The 18,344-nt window shown below is 44.8% G+C and overlaps 1 protein-coding gene across 2 annotated transcripts in view; it reads right to left on the reverse strand.

The window, feature by feature from the left end:
* Positions 1-4,380: 4,380 nt before the first annotated feature.
* Positions 4,381-18,344, reverse strand: part of UNC5C (unc-5 netrin receptor C) — a 360,754-nt gene continuing 346,790 nt past the window's right edge. For both annotated transcript variants that reach the window (XM_004756034.2, XM_004756033.2), the window contains 4 exons: positions 17,152-17,301; positions 14,974-15,138; positions 8,787-8,965; positions 4,381-7,711 (listed from right to left, as the gene is read on the reverse strand). In XM_004756034.2, coding sequence (XP_004756091.1) covers positions 7,546-7,711; positions 8,787-8,965; positions 14,974-15,138; positions 17,152-17,301 — 660 coding nt within the window. In that variant the 3' untranslated portion in view covers positions 4,381-7,545. The remainder of the gene's footprint in view (positions 7,712-8,786; positions 8,966-14,973; positions 15,139-17,151; positions 17,302-18,344) is intronic.

Genomic DNA, 18,344 nt, shown 5'->3' on the forward strand with positions numbered 1-18,344 from the left:
AGGATACAGAGCTAGCAACATTCAAAAGAAGTCACAGTTCGCTGTGGGCACACTCTTCCAGCCCCTCTGTGTCCTGCATTCCTGGGCTCACCTTTCCTTTCCTACCCAGTAGTGCAGTTGCTTGTAAATGTCATTTAAAATCAGATCTCTCAGGGTGGGACCTCATATTCCTTTGTTCCCCAGGACCTTCTGATGCTGTGCCTCTAAGACTCTGGGTCTCCCCATTAACTGCTCGTCACTCTCACCTGTGGGCATTGAACACTCTTAATAGCCACACCAACCCCCCGATCTGTAAAGTCAGGATCTCTGGGGTTGGGAGTCAGTTTTTCTAAAGCTTCTCAGGTGATTCCAATGTGCAGAGAGGCTTGAGAAGCCCCGATTCCAGATCCCCATCCTGTCTCCGAGGGAGGCTCCGATTACCATCCTTGCAGAGTCTAAGAGCTTCTCTGTGCTAATGAAGAGACACAGGATGACTCTTCACACAGAGGGGTGCTTTGTTATGAAGACGCCAAGGAGGGGGTGTCTCTCCGTGGCTTGGTTGGTTAAGTGCCTGACTCTTTTTTTTTTTTTAAAGATTTTATTTATTTGACTGGGCGAGAGAGAGAGAGAGAGAGAGAGAGAGAGAGAGAGAAAGCGCATGAGCCCACAAGTAGGGGGAGAGGAAAAGGGAGAAGCAGACTCCCCACTGAGTAAGGAGCACAATGTGGGGCTTGATCCCAGGACCCCAGGGTCACGACCTGAGCTGAAGGCAGACGTTTACTGAGCCACCCAGGCACCCCAGTGTCCAGCTCTTGATTTCAGCTCAGGTCCTGATTTCAGGGTTGAAAGTTTACCGCATTGGGTTCCACGGTGGGCATGCAGCCTATTAAAAAAATAATAATAATACTAAAAGAAACAAGGTAGCATTCTCTGTTGCTTATAAATATAATTTATTACCTGTTTAAAAATTCTTTCTTACATTTTGTACATGTTGGCTGACGGAATAAATGCAGGCAATTTACAAACCAGGGGACTGCAGGAAAAAATGGGGAGAGGCAGCGGGAGAGAGAAGGGCCACACCCAGAGGGGGCAGCCCTCACTTCCACCACACAGCGGCACGGCAGAGCACTCCTCCGCCAGGGATTTTCTAGAAAAGGAATTGCATAGAAGATACAGCAAGAGGGAACTCCACAGCAACAAAAGAAGTGTTCTATATCTGAAAAGCCAAAGTTGTGTTGTCGCGTTTCAAAAAGAAAAATGACAAAGCACAAAATCTCAATCCGACATTTCTGCAGTTGAACTTGTTCCAAAGGGAACAGCGGGTGGATGACACAGGCTCTTCACCACAGACTGCTGGGGATTTTTCTCTAACAAACACTGCTTGTCTTCTTTAGAAAGAGCAAAGAGGAAGGTCACCAACTTGCTACAGCTCAACCTTCAACTCGATGAACACATCCAACACTGGCATCCAACACACACACACACACACACACACACACACACACACTACATCCTGCAGTTGGGCTAAACGCATTCTGTCTGGAGTGCAAGGGCATCGCTACCAATAGCAGATCTAGGGAAGAGTGGAGGGGAGAATGGAAATCACTCACTCAACTTGTTCTGATTGCTGTCCTCTTTATTCCCCAAGGCCAGGAGGGGTATGCACTTGAACTCCCGCCCCTATGTCACATGAGATGTCAAGAATATAGAAAGGCAAAGGCATTTTCCACTGGCTGTTGATCTCTTGATCTTTTAAGCTGTTCTAAGACAGGTCTGTCTGAACACGTAGAAGATCGCTCAGGCTGTGATTCGGGATGTTGCCTCACCACAGTGCCGAGGTCAAGGCTCATCGACTCCTGGGCTACTACTGCCCAGTAGTACCTGTCTCCAAGTCCCATTCTGAACTCCAAAAATGAGGATTGTTCCCCCCAGGGTCAGTGCCATCAGGTTCAACAGCAGCTCTGATGGTGCCAAATTCCAGCAGATCTTTGGAACTGAAGGTTGACACACACAACTCAAGAATATTTAGAAGGGATCCTGAAGTTTGATGACCTCCAGCAATTTATCGTCTTGCTGAGGCACACATCTGAAATGGCTAGTGAAGAGACTGGTGTAGAGCAGCAAACACTTTGGCTGGTGGGCCACTGACTGTATCTTGGGGCAGTTTCCTTGTTTTCTTCTCAAAAACAGGTGGGCGCTAACTCCTGTGACATTCTGCAGAGATTCCCAAGTCGGGGTTCCAGAAGGGTTCCTCAGTACCCAGCAGTCTAAGTATACAGCCAGCTGGGAAACGGCCTGTTACAGTTGTGTGGTTTTGGCTACAAGTATGTTTGTAGAGTTCCTATTGGTTTGTCCTGGTGATGCCTCTGTCAGCCTTTCTAAAATGGGTCTAGGGCATATATTACATTTGGTTGAGTTGAGACCATGACTATCCCACCACAAGTCAATACAGGGAGGGGACAAGCCTATCAAAAAAGCTGGGAGCCATAAACTCTCTTTTGAAGACAGGTTTTGTTTTGAAGTAAGATTTCTGACAACGGGGGCAACCACACAGCCAATATGTCCAACAGATCAGGGAGTAACTTGTCAGACCTAGTTTGTAGGGAAGAGTGACCTACAATGCCATCTCCCTGTTTTTCAAAAATAGGTTTGAGGCATGAATTTGGGAAATACTTATGACTCCATTTGGCTAACTTGACCTGTATGGACACAGGTTTGAATTAGCGTTGGGTGCAATGTATTTATTCCCCTTATGCCTTATTCCATTAAAAAAAAAAAATCATTACAGATGCAAAGGAAATCTTTCAAAGTAATCATTACAGCCAGAGATTATACAAATAGATTTCTTAGGGTAGAGAAACAGCACTTCACTGCACAGAGGCAAAGTTCTAAGGATTTTAGTCAACATTAGCTCAGTAAGGTTAAAAAAAAACCCCACAAAAACAAAAAACCCGAAGTGTAATAGTTGGTCCTATGAGGCACTCGGAAGATAAAAAAAATGTTTTATTACCTTGAGATAATAATAAAAATATTTTTCCTTATTGGATCTATAAAATCTAATGCTCATTGACCACTATCATCTTTACAAATAATTGGCTTTAAGCAACAGCATTCTGATTCACAAAAGCTCCTCTATTCTCAAAGACGATGGATCAAACCCAGTTTCCTTTCAGCTGATCCCATGGTCATCCTTCCCCTCATTGGCCTTAGACTGGTACTGAGGTCTCTATGTGAAACAGATCACCTGTCCAGAGCAATAGCTCAGCACAAGCTAAAGCTCACATTCAACTTGAAGACTGAAAATTCAACATGTAAACGTTTTCTACTTTCTCTACAGTCTTTTGCAGGTCCTCGTATAGTTTTGATTTGTTTGGCCCCATGGGGGCAGACCTTACGCTGGCAAAGGCTTGTGAATCCTGGGAAGTTAGTGAGCACCTTCCTGGCTCCCTTCCTCACGCACTGACGACAGAAGCGGACCCAGAGCACAGCCGCTGTGGTCCTGAGAGTGATAGACATGGGGATCCGTAAGACAAGAGCCTCCTTTGCTCCTCTCCAGAAGCAAAAAGTCTTGATCCCACCGTTTGAATGCTTACTTTGAAGGTATCTAATATCTTCTAAGAAAAAATGATCAAATGTCTAATTTCCAGAGGGTACTAAACTCAGAATCCATGACTTTTTCCTAAAGAAAGGCTCTACTGGTTGAGAATTGAGAGAGTAAAATCCCTAAAATAATTGTATATATGAAAATGGGGAATGATTTATACAGTTTCTTGGATACCTCACCCAAAATCTTGCCCTGCCTTGGAAGAGCTTGTATTGCTCATGTGAGGACGGGGATTTTTCCTTCTAGCTGAGGTGAATGTCCACGTCGGTGCCCACACAGTTTGTGAAAAGGCTGATAGCTGTTAGGTGGCTGTTTTCACCATGTTTTCAGTTACCAATTCTGAATCCAATTTCTAATCCTTCCAGATCACTCTAAGGAAAGCTGAGTGAATGTGGTGAGAAGAAAATGAAAATACGATGAAACCTCTGCCTTTAGACAGCCTAACTCAGAAGAAAGGAAGCTTCTTTCTGGTCCTGCGTTAGTAATCACAGCTGTGGCTTCCTTAGACACAGTTCTCTCCTTTGCATATATAAAACATTTCAAAGTGTGTCCAACAAAAGTGAATGCTTCTTACATTTCCAAAAATAAATATTAGCGAACTAAAAGTAAGGGGATTTAAAACATATAAAGCCCAATCAAAAATGTAAATGTTCAGGGGGCGTCTGGGTGGCTCAGTGGGTTAAAGCCTCTGCCTTTGGCTCGGGTCATGATCCCAGGACCCTGGGATTGAGCCCCGCATGGGGGTGGGGGGGCGCGGGTCTCTGCTCAGGAGGGAGCCTGCTCCCCCCACCCCCACAGCCTGCCTCTCTGCCTATTTGTGATCTCTGTCTGTCAAATAAATAAATAAAATCTTTAGAAAATATGTAAATGTTCAAAATGACAACTCTACAGAAACTGTTTTATACAGATATTTATGTAGTTCTGTCGTTTCTATTACCAAAAAACCAACTCCAGACCTGTGGTTGTGTGAAGGAGTTGATGACCTACTAGCCTCGATGTAATTTTGGTATGGGTATTTTAAGTAAAAGAGTGTAACAATAAGAAAACTATATGTTTGAAGTGAAAATGTACCCACAGCTACCTGACATAAAGGTCCCGTTGACTCTGCAGCTATTAATTCCCTTTGTTAACTTTTAGTGAATTTTTGTTAAACTCAAGGTAGATTGCATTGTGCACCACTAGATGGCACCATGCACAAGTGATAGGTGGGGCTTTATCTGGTCCAACCAAAGTAAGCTGGTCTTTCCCCATAAGCCACATGGAAGCCCTAGGAATCAAAGGCAGGACATGTCACGTAGAATGATGAAGTGGCTCTCTATGAAATGAACTGTTGAATCCGGACCTTCTAAGTTTGAGAGCAATCTAACAGCTATTATTTTACTCCAAAGGAGAAGGAAATCAGAATTCGTAGTGAAAATTATTGGACATAAATGGTGTGTTGTACGTAAGGGAGTTGCCATTCACTCGACGGGGAACATGACAGGTTCTATGACAGATGAGTACCTCACGTAGAAGGAATCAACACTCTTCCCTTTTCACAAGGCATGGAAGCTCTTCTGAGCATTCTTCATATTTCTAATTCTTGATTTCTGTAGATGGCAGATCCCAAGCCAGGAGCGATGCGCAAATCTTGAGAAGTTATTTCTAATTGAAGTAATGGACAATAGCTCTCTTTCCTCCTCCTCCTCCTTTTAAAAAAATAGGTATTTAAAAATCTTTTTATGTAGAATAAAGTGATACTATCTTTTGGTCAAATACGCGTTGGTGCAAACATTATCCAATGAACTTACTACTGCAAACTCTTCCTTTCACATTAGCATAGCATATATGGATGTGTGATGCAGAGGGTGGCCCGAGAGAGACGGAAGATAAGAAGATAAGTTTCTTAACAGAAGGGGTGAGAACAGACGCTCCACACCAGATTATCAGTAGTTCCTCAATGAGGGGAATGGAGGAGTCTTGGGAATATCAAGAAGTCAGCAAAATAGAAGAGGAAATACACGTGTAAAGAAGGAGGAAAATATACAGAATGATTTCTAATTCAACTCCAGTTAGCAACGTGTATACCTCCAGCCCAAAAGTCGACCACAGCCATGTTCCGAAGGTTCTGATTCACCCACATCCGTGCTTGTAGTCAATCGTGTTTTGGCTACTGGGCTGCGGACCCTTTATTTCCCACTTGCTGAATGAAGTGAGTCCCTGGGTTAAAACAAAGAGCCTGTGACATTTCTAAGGAAATACCATAGATAATACAAAGTAGTCTTTTGACTACTTACTTCTCAGTTAATTTTTTTAATTTAAAAAAGTCTGATTAAGACAATAACAGAACATAATTTGCAATCAGTCAGGAGGACAAGTGGTCCCAAGAAAGGAAAGAAAATGATAATAAAGGGATGCTATCTCTTGGCAAGCTATCAAAGACAAGGCTTGAAAGTGTGAGAAATAGGTTAGAAGTTAGAATCCTCCTCTTCCAAGCTGGAACTGTTTGGAAGGCAGACTGTAGCCTGGGTAAGAGACTAGCTGACTCCTTCAGTGATCGAGGTCAGAGTCCATGGTGGTCCTCGGACTGATGAAGGAGCTAGAGACATCACTGTAGGAGATCAGCATTTTAGAACCTTGAGAAGACCTGCTACTGCCACCCCTTCATTTGACATCTGAGGGAACTGAGGTCCAGTGAGGTTAAATAACTTCCCCAGGGGAACACAACTAGCCAGTTACACACCCAGAACGAGAACCGGTTTTCCAGTTGCCAGCTCAGAGGCTGTCCTCCACGCACACAACCTCTCAAGTGGACAGAGTACCCGGGAGGTCACAGAACCACAATGTTCAGTGAACTTCAGTAGGGAATGCTTCTCACAACAAGACTTGGAGGAGGAAGACCTTGCCTGAGCCAGCTGAAAGACGAGACTGACAAAGGCAGTAAGCATTGACTATGTTTCTGGGGCAGAAGGATGCAAGAAAGATAGCTCAAGGAGGCAAAGCCTGTTAGAAACGGTGACCATGTCCACCTTATTCCATCAGAAGGTGAGGCAGGTCTAGGCAATATCTAAATGCTAACAGTACTGCTAACAAAAACAGAAGTTAAAAGAAAATCCTTTTACTAGAATACTTGTAAATACTCATCAATAATAATAGTGATAATAATAATAATGATACCTTTCTTTATAAAAAAAAAAAACACTTCAAATTGCATCTTACAAACACACATGTGGTGAAAAAATGCTTGTTCGTGTGGTTAAACATGAATCACTGTCTTCCCTGCAATGCTACAGCTTTGTTCCCAGAGGGTGACCAGACGGGTACCCTCGAGGAATAAGGAATATTAGTTATTTCTCCTTTATACTTAGATTCTCCACTTCCCTGATACAAACAGTAACACTGGTTCTACAAGTTCTAGAAACAGAACACCGATGGGAGGGTTATCTGAGACACTTGATGTACACAGTTTGTAGCAAAAGTCTGTGATTTCTCTGTGAATTACTCATCTGAAATAGACACAACAAACCGTCCACAGCTTCAACTTCAAATGATTTAAACAAAAATAGAACGAGCCATGGACAGCGTCTGCCTCCCTGTCCAATTTGATGTAAACAACGTTTGTAGAAATTGGGTTTGTTAAGAAAGTTTATCCATATACCTGGATAGCAATAAAAAGCGTTTCCTAGGAAACTGTAAGATCCTGTACCACACAGCATACAGCCCAACTATGAGGAAAATTAGGTCGATTTCTAAAGTCAAGGTACAAATTTACACAATTGTTCTTAAGTCCTGTGAGGATGTCCTGGTGAAGTGGGCGTGTCGGTCCAGCAGTTGTGTCTGTTTCCTTTTCTCTCCCGCTTACAGTCTTGCCTGTGAAACTCATCGGTTGTGGTCCATTCTGGATTTCCTTGCCAACGGCCAAGCCCTGGACGGCCACAGACCCCCAGTGCATTCCCGCCCTTCATTTCCAGTTGTGGTGTGGGTCAGTACTGTCCTTCTGCTGCTAACGATACTACTGTTTCATGCCTTCCCATTTCTTCCAGGACGGCCGCCAGCATGCTCAAGTTTCCATCTGGGAAGTTCTGTGCTTCCCAGAGATCCAGGATTACGCCAGTTGGGCTGGATTTGGTGGCAAAGTAATTCAAGTACCTGTAATTGGGAATGGGAGAGTGTGCTGAATGGTGAGCTGTACAGATCTGCTTCCTCTGCAGTTTGTCCCAATCCTTCCTGCCTCTCCATTTGTCTTGTGAGTACCCGGGTCCCACTGGAGGAGCTGTGGTTTACAGGGAGCCATCCTAAATAACTAGCACACACTTAATTAGATCAGTCCCAGACAGGAGACGTGATGTTTAACTTTGTTAACCTCAACTCTGAGTAAGATAATTTAAGAGACGAGATGTCTATGGGTCATATCCTAAACAGGAAATCGAGACACTTGTGTTTTCTTTCCAGCCCACGCTCTGATCATCTCTGACAGGTCATGCCATGTCTTGTGGTGCTTGGTAGTGATGGCAACATTCCACAAAGAGGAGGCTCCTGAGGTCTTTTTATAACTCAGTGTCAGTGCAGTGATTAGCATATTAATTAAGTAAGCATCCAGCGGTAGGCCTTGCTCAACAGGAGATGAGGAAAGACAATTACTTTAAGTGAAGGGATCTACTATTTCAGGGGATTTAGCCCATCAACTTTGCAAAGTGGATCACAGAACCTGATACTTATCTTGTCAGATAAGCCCAGAATCTCTCTCCACAGGGTGGTTGCAAGACCATGGCATGCAAGTTACAAAAAAGTTGAGGGAAATTGGAGGGGGAGGTGAACCATGAAAGACTATGGGCTCTGAAAAACAATCTGAGGGTTTTGAAGGGGCGGGAGGTGGAAGGTTGGGGGAACCAGGTGGTGGGTATTAGAGAGGGCACGGATTGCATGGAGCACTGGGTGTGGTGCAAAAACAATGAATTCTGTTATGCTGAAAAGAAATTAAAAAAAAAATAATGTAAAGCACTTAGCATAGTGCCTAGCATAATGTAATCACTCAATAAATATTAAATAGTAAAAAAGAAAGAAAGAAAGAAAGAAGCTTCATACAGGTTTGCAGAATGAAAAGTAAATGGACGGACAGGAGAAAGAGCAACCCCATCCACAGAGGCCACCCCCATCTGACAGGTCACAGCCCCGGCGCTGTCTGTCTACCAGAAAGCCGTCCTGAAAACCTGGCCACACCCACCTGTCCAGGTTCAGCTTATGGGCCAGCATCCTCCAGTCATGCCCTCTGGTCTGTGGGGCGTCCAGACTGCTACAGAGCTTCTGCCGGATGGGGGGAGGAATGCTGAAAGCGCCAGGGCCGGTCATGGTGGTGATGGTGCTCGCGGGGTCCAGCAGAGGCAGATCAATGCCAGTGGGTTCCTGTAAGTTCAGGCGCAGGAACAACGCAGCGTTATTTCCAAAGACCAAAGCAAGTTCTGTTGAACCAATCGACATTGCCTTGCTTTGAGCAGTAAGGAGAGAATAAGTGCTATTCTTCTTCCTGGTACGAATGGCTTCTTCCTGGCCGACAGCTGGGACCTGGCCGAGGACACGAGGGACGTTCCGGGCTGACTTTGCACAGTCATGGGATGTATAGGTATCTGCTACAGACTGGGCTGGGAGAGGTGAGACCTCTGGTGTGATACAGTAACGCCTTTTCTCTCATCCTTTTCAGGATGAAAGAGGAGAGAAGACTCTCCATACTCCTAAAGGTTTAGATTTCAAGAGGGGAGAAATGTTCAAAAGGGCAGTTTTTTGAGAATGAACAGATCTGAGATTAGAAGGCAGAGCTTCCAGAAACGGTGTCACCCTGAGGGGAATGCCCAAGTCAATTCTCTCTCTAACCTCTGCAGAAGTAGGGTCAGTTCTGCTTTTGTTGAAGGAAGTGGAACACAGTCCTCCTCCAAACGATACCAAATTAAGACTAATTTTTTAAAGAAAATGGTGAACACAGTAGATTGCCTTAGGGCCAGCGCTAATGGCATCCTCCAATTGCTGTACACCCTTATTTTTGTTAAATCTAATTTTAGGAGAGAAAACCATAAATTGGCTCTTAAAATAGTTTCAGCTCATAAAATAGCACAAATGCGAAATCTGAATTTCATCTGCAGGAGTAACTCTAATCATTTTCTGATCACTTCTGCTGGTTGGAAAAGCCAAAGCAAATGTTGTCTGGGAACTATTAAAGCAATAAAAGAAAATCTACTTAATCTACTTTAAATGTCACCTCTCTCTCTCTCTTTTAAAGTAGGTAACTTCTTGGTGTACATAATTAGCAGCTGTGGGATAAACTAGCCACATACAGTTTGAGTTATCATGAAGTCTCTGATCCCATGCAGAGTGCTGAGCTCGGGGTGGGGGCAGCGCCACCCCTGCCCAGAGCAACCCACACCTGGTTGCCCCATGGGGATCACTGTGGTCTGTGTCTCAGTGTAGACCGACAACATGCTCTGGATTCTGGGGCCAACAGCCAAGGCTCACTGCTAGGCAGTGAGGGGTCCATCCAGGGGCTTGGAGGGTGCATTAGAACGAAACTTTGCTATGATACACATGCGGGTATTGGCTGCCATTGTGGTATTTGGCCTCAATACCCCCAAATTGGCAAACTGAGCCTTTGAGGAGTCTATGCGCTCCTTTGCCTTAACTCCAGCACATTCCAGTTAAAAGACTGGTATGAATGAAATACTTCAGCTCGAAATGGAGGTTGGAGTCCGGAATGGGGATGCAGCCTGCAGCTCTTTCCCCATACCTGGCAGAGCTCCTTCCAGAGGACCCCGAGGAGAGAGGGTGTCTGACCTCCCGGGTACAGGGCTTCAATGTAGGGGCCCAGAAGAGTGACGTGGGGGCTGGTGGTTGTGTTTTATCAATGGATTTGTGTTGGGAATTTCTGAACCAAAGTGCTTCATCACTTGTATTAGGAAAAGAAAGAAAGAAAGAAAGAAGTATAAAGAGTTGGGGTGAAGAAAAATCATGATATTTCCACAACTTAGTGCCATCACTCATGCTGAGATCCATCTTATGTGGACAGTAACGACAGGGCCTAGAAGGAAAGCCACCCTATCCCCAGATGTGACCATCCGGTGGTAGCAGTGAAGATCAGGTTGGCACAGGGACGGATCTGCTTTGTGGAGCTCTGACTTCTGTTTCCAGAGATTCTTCTCGCTGTTGCCCGGAGTATTTCCTTACTGCGTACCTGTGGTCTATCCCAGTCTGTCAGACTCACCTTCCCCAAGTGTCATATACTGATGTTCCTCCTTTTCTCTCTCTTATTAAGAAGATTTGAATGTTCCTTCTACCACATGGAGTCCCCACCTTTAATCACACAGGGTGGTAATTACCTCATTGGCTGGTATGAGGCCTCAGAGCTGAGGTCTGTGGAGTGCAGAGCTGGGTCTCACATGGAGCAGGGGCCCTGTCCGCCTGACTTGACCCCTCCCTTTCTCTGGTTGCCTAGACATGGATCAAACTCGTCTCAGACTGGACCACTCACTGTTCCTAGAGCCTTTTTTTTTTTTTTAAGGCTCTACCTTTGATAATTCTTCTTTCCCTTAATCTCTGTCGAGCAAACCCCTCAAAATCTGGACCAAACACATGTCCCAGGGCCTCCCCTGAGAAAACTCACCCAAAGCCACCCACAGGGGACCTCCTGCCTCACTTTTCCGGGTGCACGCATTCCACCTATCCTAGGCATGGTGGATGTATTTAGGGGTTACCTCTTTTGATTCCTTAAATTTCTTGGAGATGAAGTATTTTTGTCATTCTCAGAACCCCTCTGATACTCAGCACAGTGGCCTGCACACAGAAGCTCTTCAAGTCATATTTGTTGACACGAGAGAAAATAAGTTTCCCAGTACAGAAGGAGTATAAAGCTGCCTCTTGAGAGAAGCCCACCCCACAGAGTCCTGTGTTGAGCGTCCTTCCAATTAAATGGGACTAATAACACGGCTGTTCTCACCATTAAATCCTGAAGTAGAGGCCAGGTAAAGGCAGGCCTGCCTCTCAGAGGATCTGCCACACAGTCACGTCGCCATCCTTTTCTTGGTGAGTAAAAACCTTCACCGCTTCATGTGGGCCTTCAAGGCCCGAGTCACTAACCCCTGCTACTGTGCCTCTTTCTTTCTTCCTCTGTTGCTGAAACAAGCCTCTCAGGGAATAATTCCTTGTCTCTCTCTTATCAGATGGCTGACAACAGGCTTGGAGGTAAAAGGAAAATATACATTTACATTTCATCTAAAAATTTCAGCTGCTATTAGTTCTTCCTTTCCTTCCAGGTAAGCGTAGAGTTTACTCTCACAGAATGCTTATTACAATAATCGTTTATGATATTGGTACCATCTGTCTCTGATGCCACGATTCCCTCAGTTAAACATATGATTTTTCAACATTAGCCGAACAGCTGCTGTGGGTGACAGCACACATTTTCAGCACCGTGTGGGAGAAACAACTTTCCACTCCCGTGTCCTGACTCTTCTTCCTGAAGTCACCTCAACAAACTAGATCTTCCTAACGGTTGTTTACATAGGCTAGAGAAAACTGAAGAGTAAGTAGAGGGGCTAAGTTCAGCAGACAGATGCTACTTTGCGCATTTTAAGCATTATTCTTCGTGTACAAAAAGTGTATGGAAAGCGGCTGTAAGGTCTAGCAAATAGTGGGAAACTATTATCGTTACTATTATCTGGGAATCCATTAGTCAAACAAATGGCTAATGCTGCCTCGTGAAGTTCCACCTTTTCCAGGCTTCAAAGTGATGAACTAAAGCAAGGTGTGATCAACCCACTTGGGAAGATAAGCCATCTTCTTTACTCTGGGAACTAATATTGATTCATTTACTGACTGAGATTTATTTCTCATTCCTTTGTTTTTAGAGTGGCTGACGGAGGTTTTATTTTATTATTTTGATAGAAAGGGAATCTAAAGTTTAATTTGATGACAGATGCCACAGACTACAGAGGCAGAGTTTCCTCAAGAACTCAGTAATTCTCCCAGCATCAACGGGAGCAGCAGTAATGATGAATCCTGGCTGAACACGGGCCATGAGCCGAGTTCTGCTCAGTGCACTAATATTTACTCATTCGTTTCTCACAGAAGTTCATCCTTTATTATTGTACCAGTTTACGCATGACAAACCTGAGGCAAGATGGGTGAAGTGATTGCCATATCTGCATGGAACTGTCCATTTGCGAATTTCCTACCATAGGTCTTTGTGTATAGCTAACACTAAGTAGAAGGCCTGACAAGACTTTAAATTTTCCTCACTTCTCTACACTGTTTTTTCTCTTGGGTGTTGATGGGTAGCTTCCCTGTTATTACTCCCCCCATAGCCTTCTTAAAAAAAAAGAAAAAAAGAAAAGAAAAGAAAAGTAAAACCTTTCATTATTTACATTCGGGCATGCACTCATGCCCCTGCTTTTACTCTTTGAGACATTTTCAATTCTTAAACTCCACCTCTTTGAGACCAAAGGCTTTGTCTCTTGTTAAGGCATCTCTGGCCAAAGCACTCAGTGAGGAACAATTGGCCGACTCTTGACATCCCCACGGTCTCTGTCAAGCACAGCCTGGTCTCCCTGGGGGGCAACAGGTCCTTCCTGACTAGAGAGGCCAAGGGCCACGGCTTTATAAATGACTGCTGGTGAGTGCCTTGAGTGGTGGGTGGCTGGGGGGAGGGTGCAGCGCATTCCTGGCAAGTCAGCTCATTCTTGGAAGAGAGCACTTTGGAACTGCAACCCCAGCCCACCTGCCAGCTAGCCCTGTGACCCTAGGAAGGAGGCCCGTGCAGGAGAAAGACACCACAAATGGCATCTTTTCTCTGTTTGGTTACGGTTTGTCAGTCACAATGTACCCCTACTTGAAGCTTTTGATGAGGATCCCGGGCTCAGGGCTCTCCAGAATCAATTGTTCAGAGCTGAGCCTTGTTCCTCAACATCAGTACCCAGCCCCACACCTCTCCCCTCTGTGGGCCGCATGCACCCGCATTCAAATGCTAACCACAGTGGTGGAACTCAGTGACCCAGAAGTAAAAGCAGTAGAGTGCCCCATAATCCCCAAAGTCATCCGATTCCAGTCATTTCTTGCCCCACCCTCTGAGAAACGTGCTTATCTGTCACACGTGTGGCCAAAGGCCTCTGGCGGGTCTGAGGGTTGGCCTCTCAGACTGCCACCGAGTTGCAAAAGAAATCATCTCTCCTCTACGTTGGCACAAAGATGAAAGTCCTGAAATGGTGATCACATTTTGCAAAAAGCGGCCCTTGCCCAGAAATGGCCGTCACGGGGGGCTGGGGGACCGGCGGGGGCCGCTGAACAGCTCCCTTTCACTTGAGGCCGCCGCACCTCATCCAGCTTTTCATCACGCAGCAAACGTTCACACTGAACTGAAGGCAAGCATCAAAGGAGCAGACGTCCTCGCCCCCCTCCAAAATTCCGCAGCCTTTGTTGTCACTGGAGCTGGGTGGTTATTGAACTTTGCAGACCTGCTGGGCCTGGAAAGTGAAAACACCCTCCGGAGCCAGCAGGGGTGGTGCTGTGTGCCTGGGAGATAGGGCCTGCGCCTCCGAGGGCCTGGCGGTTGCCATGGTGCCCTGACACCGAGATCATGCCTTATGAATGTCACCGGGGTCTGTGACTAAAGTTGTTTATGAGTCAAAAGTCTCATGGAACTACAGCAGGAAACGGTGGCCACGGCTCTCGGCAGGCTGTGGGAAAGAGGGATGGAGTGTCCTGGAGCCCGACATGTTTTCCCCCTGCTTGGTTTGCCAAGGAAGACAGTCTTTAAATACAACATGGAGCGCGAGACACACCGCGCAGAGTGACATTTCATTCGTCACTGTGCATGAGACAGTGAGGGAGAAGGAGTCTTTTAAATCATCGCCTGTCCCCCTGTGGTTTTAAAATAGGACAGTCCTGCTCTTTGTGGCTTAGTCAGGGGCTCGGAGCTTGGCTCTGCGAGGCCCTGGGAAATGCTGCCTTCTGACCGTGTGGCTTACACTTTTTCCTTTGTTCCTCCAGCGTGGAGGGTTTCCACGGTTCAAAGGGAGGATGGGGAGAACACGGCGCACCCAGGAAGGCTTCAGGAAAAGTGACTCCACGTGCACGCCACCTCCGTTCTACCCTATCCTTGAAATTCTAACTAAAAGGTTAGAACAGGATCCTTACATTCATGTCCTGAGATAGAAAACGCGTATTTTTCGAAAGGGATTTCCTACCCTTTTCTTGTATATATCAAGCTCTGCGTGTTCATTAAAAATGTTATTGTGTTAATAAATAGGACCTATACGATATGTTTCAGGACTCTCCACATGGCCCCTGTCGAGACCCCTTCACCCTCCGCACCTCTCCTTCCTTCCCCGGGTCACGGTCTCCCCTGACCTCTGAGGCCGACAAGGGCATCTTACCTCGGACACGGTGCAGTGGAGCTGGAAGATCTGCCCTTCTCCTTCCACTTGCCGCACGCAGAGTTTGCAGACCAGCTCCACGGTGTTCAGGCTAAATCTTTCCAGGGTGAAGGTGCAGTGGAGGTTCCTTTGAGACCCACTCCAGATATGATAAAAAGGAATCTCCTAAAGGATATAACCATGTTAACTACCGATGAGCGACTAACACTGGAAACAACGCTCAGACGCTGCCTGCCAAGTACTTTTCTCAGAAGTACACATTACCTCATTTAATCCTCGCGACAGGCCCCTGCATAAGGACATCCCAACCCACTTTTCGGATGAAAAATAACGAGGTCCAGACACGTTAAACACCACCCTCCCCCAATCCCACAGCTCCTAAGTGGCAGCGCTATGAGCCCAGGGGAGTTGGACTCCAGAATCCATATTCCTAACCAGTCTGCCACTGCTCCCTCATTTACAAAAGAAGCCATTGTAAGTGGTTTTTCAAAAGTTTAGCGAATTCCCAAAATAAAACCTACACACTCCAGTCATTGCTCATTAAAAGGAATCCCTGCCGTGGTATTCTGGAGAAAAGCAAAGAAAGTCTAAAGGGTAAAGCACTGATCCAGTTCCCTTTCATGCCTGTGCACTCCCTCCGCACAGGACAGGGGAAAACCAAAACTCACTGCAAGCGGAACACTGTGGGCCCGGGGAGCTGCCGCAGAAAATCCTTGGCCTAAAAAGGACCAAGCCTCTAACAGACATAAATTTTCTGAAAGTCTGGACCACATTCAGAGCCCATCCTAGAATCTTGCTTCCATAAAGGAAAGAAAAGGGTGATACATCATTAATAATAATAATAATAATAATAATAATAAAAAAGTGGGGAGAATATGGTGGTTAAGAACGGAGGCTCTGGAGCCCAATTCAGTATAAATTAGAACACTCTCCCTTTGCTTACTTGGTGTTGTGGGGTAAGTAAACTTTCCCATGCCTCGGTTTCCTTATCTGTGAAAAAGTAAGCCAAAGAGTACCTAATCATGGACCTGCTGGGGTTAAATGGAGTAAATCAAAGTGCACGGGTGTCTGGCAGATGGTAAGAATTCAGGCAGGCTTGGCTTGAACTACTGTCAGATTATCATTATTATTAAAATAGTATTTTCCGTTATGGTTGCACAAAGGATATTGCTCACAAAAGGGAAAGATTTATGGGGCTCTAGGGCAGTTGCAAAGAAGGGAGAGAAGAAAGCAAAGGGAGAGATCTAATGAGAAAGTCAAAAGCCAGATGCCGATATTCAGTGCTGAGTTACACCCAAGAGTCTGGTAGACAGCCCCATGAAAGCTTCGGAGTGTTAGCAAGCTAGCAGGTTTGTTTCCCACGACTTATGGGTAAGTACCAGCCCTACAAGATTAAGAATGAGCTGGAAATATTTCTTTCAACTCTTAATATATTCTCTGACTTTTATCAGAAAGTCAGTCAGTGGAGTTGCAGCCTTGGGGTGTGGGACTGGATTCGCATGTGTGTAGACACGGACTCGCAGTTTATCCAAGTGCGTCTGCATCTCCTGAGATTGGGTATGAGGCTAGAGATCCTGTTGCACAGCCTCCTGGGAGCTCAGGCTCAGAGAATCTGGGGGGTGGCTGGTGACAATCCCTGGAGAGGCCTCTGCTTTTCCCATGTGTCCATGCACTGAGACTTTAGACCAGTATTTTTATGCTGTTATCTAATAAAATCCTGATCAGATTTTATTTTTAGGTGTCATTTCAATTTCCAAATTGGTATTACTTCCAAGTTTTCAAGGTAAAGGTATTTTCTTAACAATGCTGAAGTCTAATGTGTGTCACAGCATGGGGGGAATAACACTGTTCTTCCCTTTTTCCTTAGGAATGCATTTTTTTGAGGTTCTTTTTTAATCAATTCGCATTTATTCTGAAAATGAAATGAAATGATGGGCTTGGAAGTCCTTTTACTAAAAATAAAACAATGAGAGTACAATTATTTGAAGGAGAATTAAGAAAAAATCTTTCAAATATTCTGAAGTATTTTTCAGAAATCCTAAGTAACTCTATACCATTTTGGAGAAACAAGTACTGATACAGAATTAATTTCAAGGAAAGGAATTCTCATGTTTAAATAATTTGAGACCTCTTTCTCGGAGCTGTCTCCAATCCTTTGGTTCAGCTCGGGAACCTTACCTGGTATTTCGCCAGCAATTTACTTTTCCAGAGCGAATGGGCGATATCGTGAATCGACAGGCGCAGGTTGTGGGTGCTGCCTTTAAAATGAAGAGCCTTAGGTTCTTCTAGGAGCTGTCCTCCTATCTGTCTCTCAAGCTGCAGTACTTCCTACAACGACATGCCCAAAGTCAAAAGCAAATCTCTGAATCGTATGACTTCTGCTGGCTGGCTCTCTCAACAAATGAGTATGTTCCTCACCGCGCCTCCCCCACTCGACAACTAACTCGCACACACGCCCACTTCTGCAGCCTGGAGACCCTCCAACTGAAGCCCCTGCCAGCTTGTGTGTGACTCAGTCCTCCTGACCATCAACTCTCTCTCAGCAACCTGCATCACATGTTGTGAGGCAAATTCAGTACAGTCTGCATTTCCCGATGGACAAGTCGAAGATTTAATCAAATCCCGGAAAATAACAATCAGAACCCCAAATGGGAAGAATTCCAAATGAAAGAAAAAACAGGCAGAAATAGAAATAAGCAGTTAAAGTAAGTAGATTTTCAATGAACTTTTGGGGGAAAAGGGCAAATCACTAGAAAACAAACCCATGTCTTGGACTTGGCAAAAAGTAAAGACTTGGAATGCATTTGGCACTTGTTTTTCCTTTCAATTTTTTTTTTTTTGTAGTTTCTTTACCTATAGAAATAATAACATTTTTGCCTAAGGATTATTGGTTGCACAATTCCCAATTGTCAAAAAATAAAATAAAATATACTCATTATCTGTCCTATTAGAGGAAAATATACTAATACAGATTAGGAAGATCTGTCAGCAGCAAATACTGAACTAGACAGTCATTCAGATTAAATATGGAAAAGAATACCTCATTTCTCAAGAACTGTGGCTGATCAAAAAATTTGCTATATAACTTCACTAAACTATAAAGATGTTACATGAAGACAAATTCTAAATAGATTTTCATTCCTCAAACAAGCTAATGGGAGTTAACGAAGCATTTCGAAGTACAGCTGCAATTATCCAAATAGCAGCAAAGCATAAGTTATCAATGAACAAAATATGCTGAGTCTCCTTTGTCATCAGAACCATCCCTGCACAGTCTGCTCTCATCGTGCTCTGAAAGTTTCAGTGACACACATGTGTAGGCAATTTGTGCCCTTTCTTTCCTTTTTAAAGGGTTCAGGAAAATAATGGAT

The sequence above is a fragment of the Mustela putorius genome, unplaced genomic scaffold, assembly GCF_011764305.1.
Source record: "Mustela putorius furo isolate JIRA1106 unplaced genomic scaffold, ASM1176430v1.1 tig00003871_pilon_pilon_pilon, whole genome shotgun sequence".
Taxonomy (NCBI): Eukaryota; Metazoa; Chordata; class Mammalia; order Carnivora; family Mustelidae; genus Mustela; species Mustela putorius.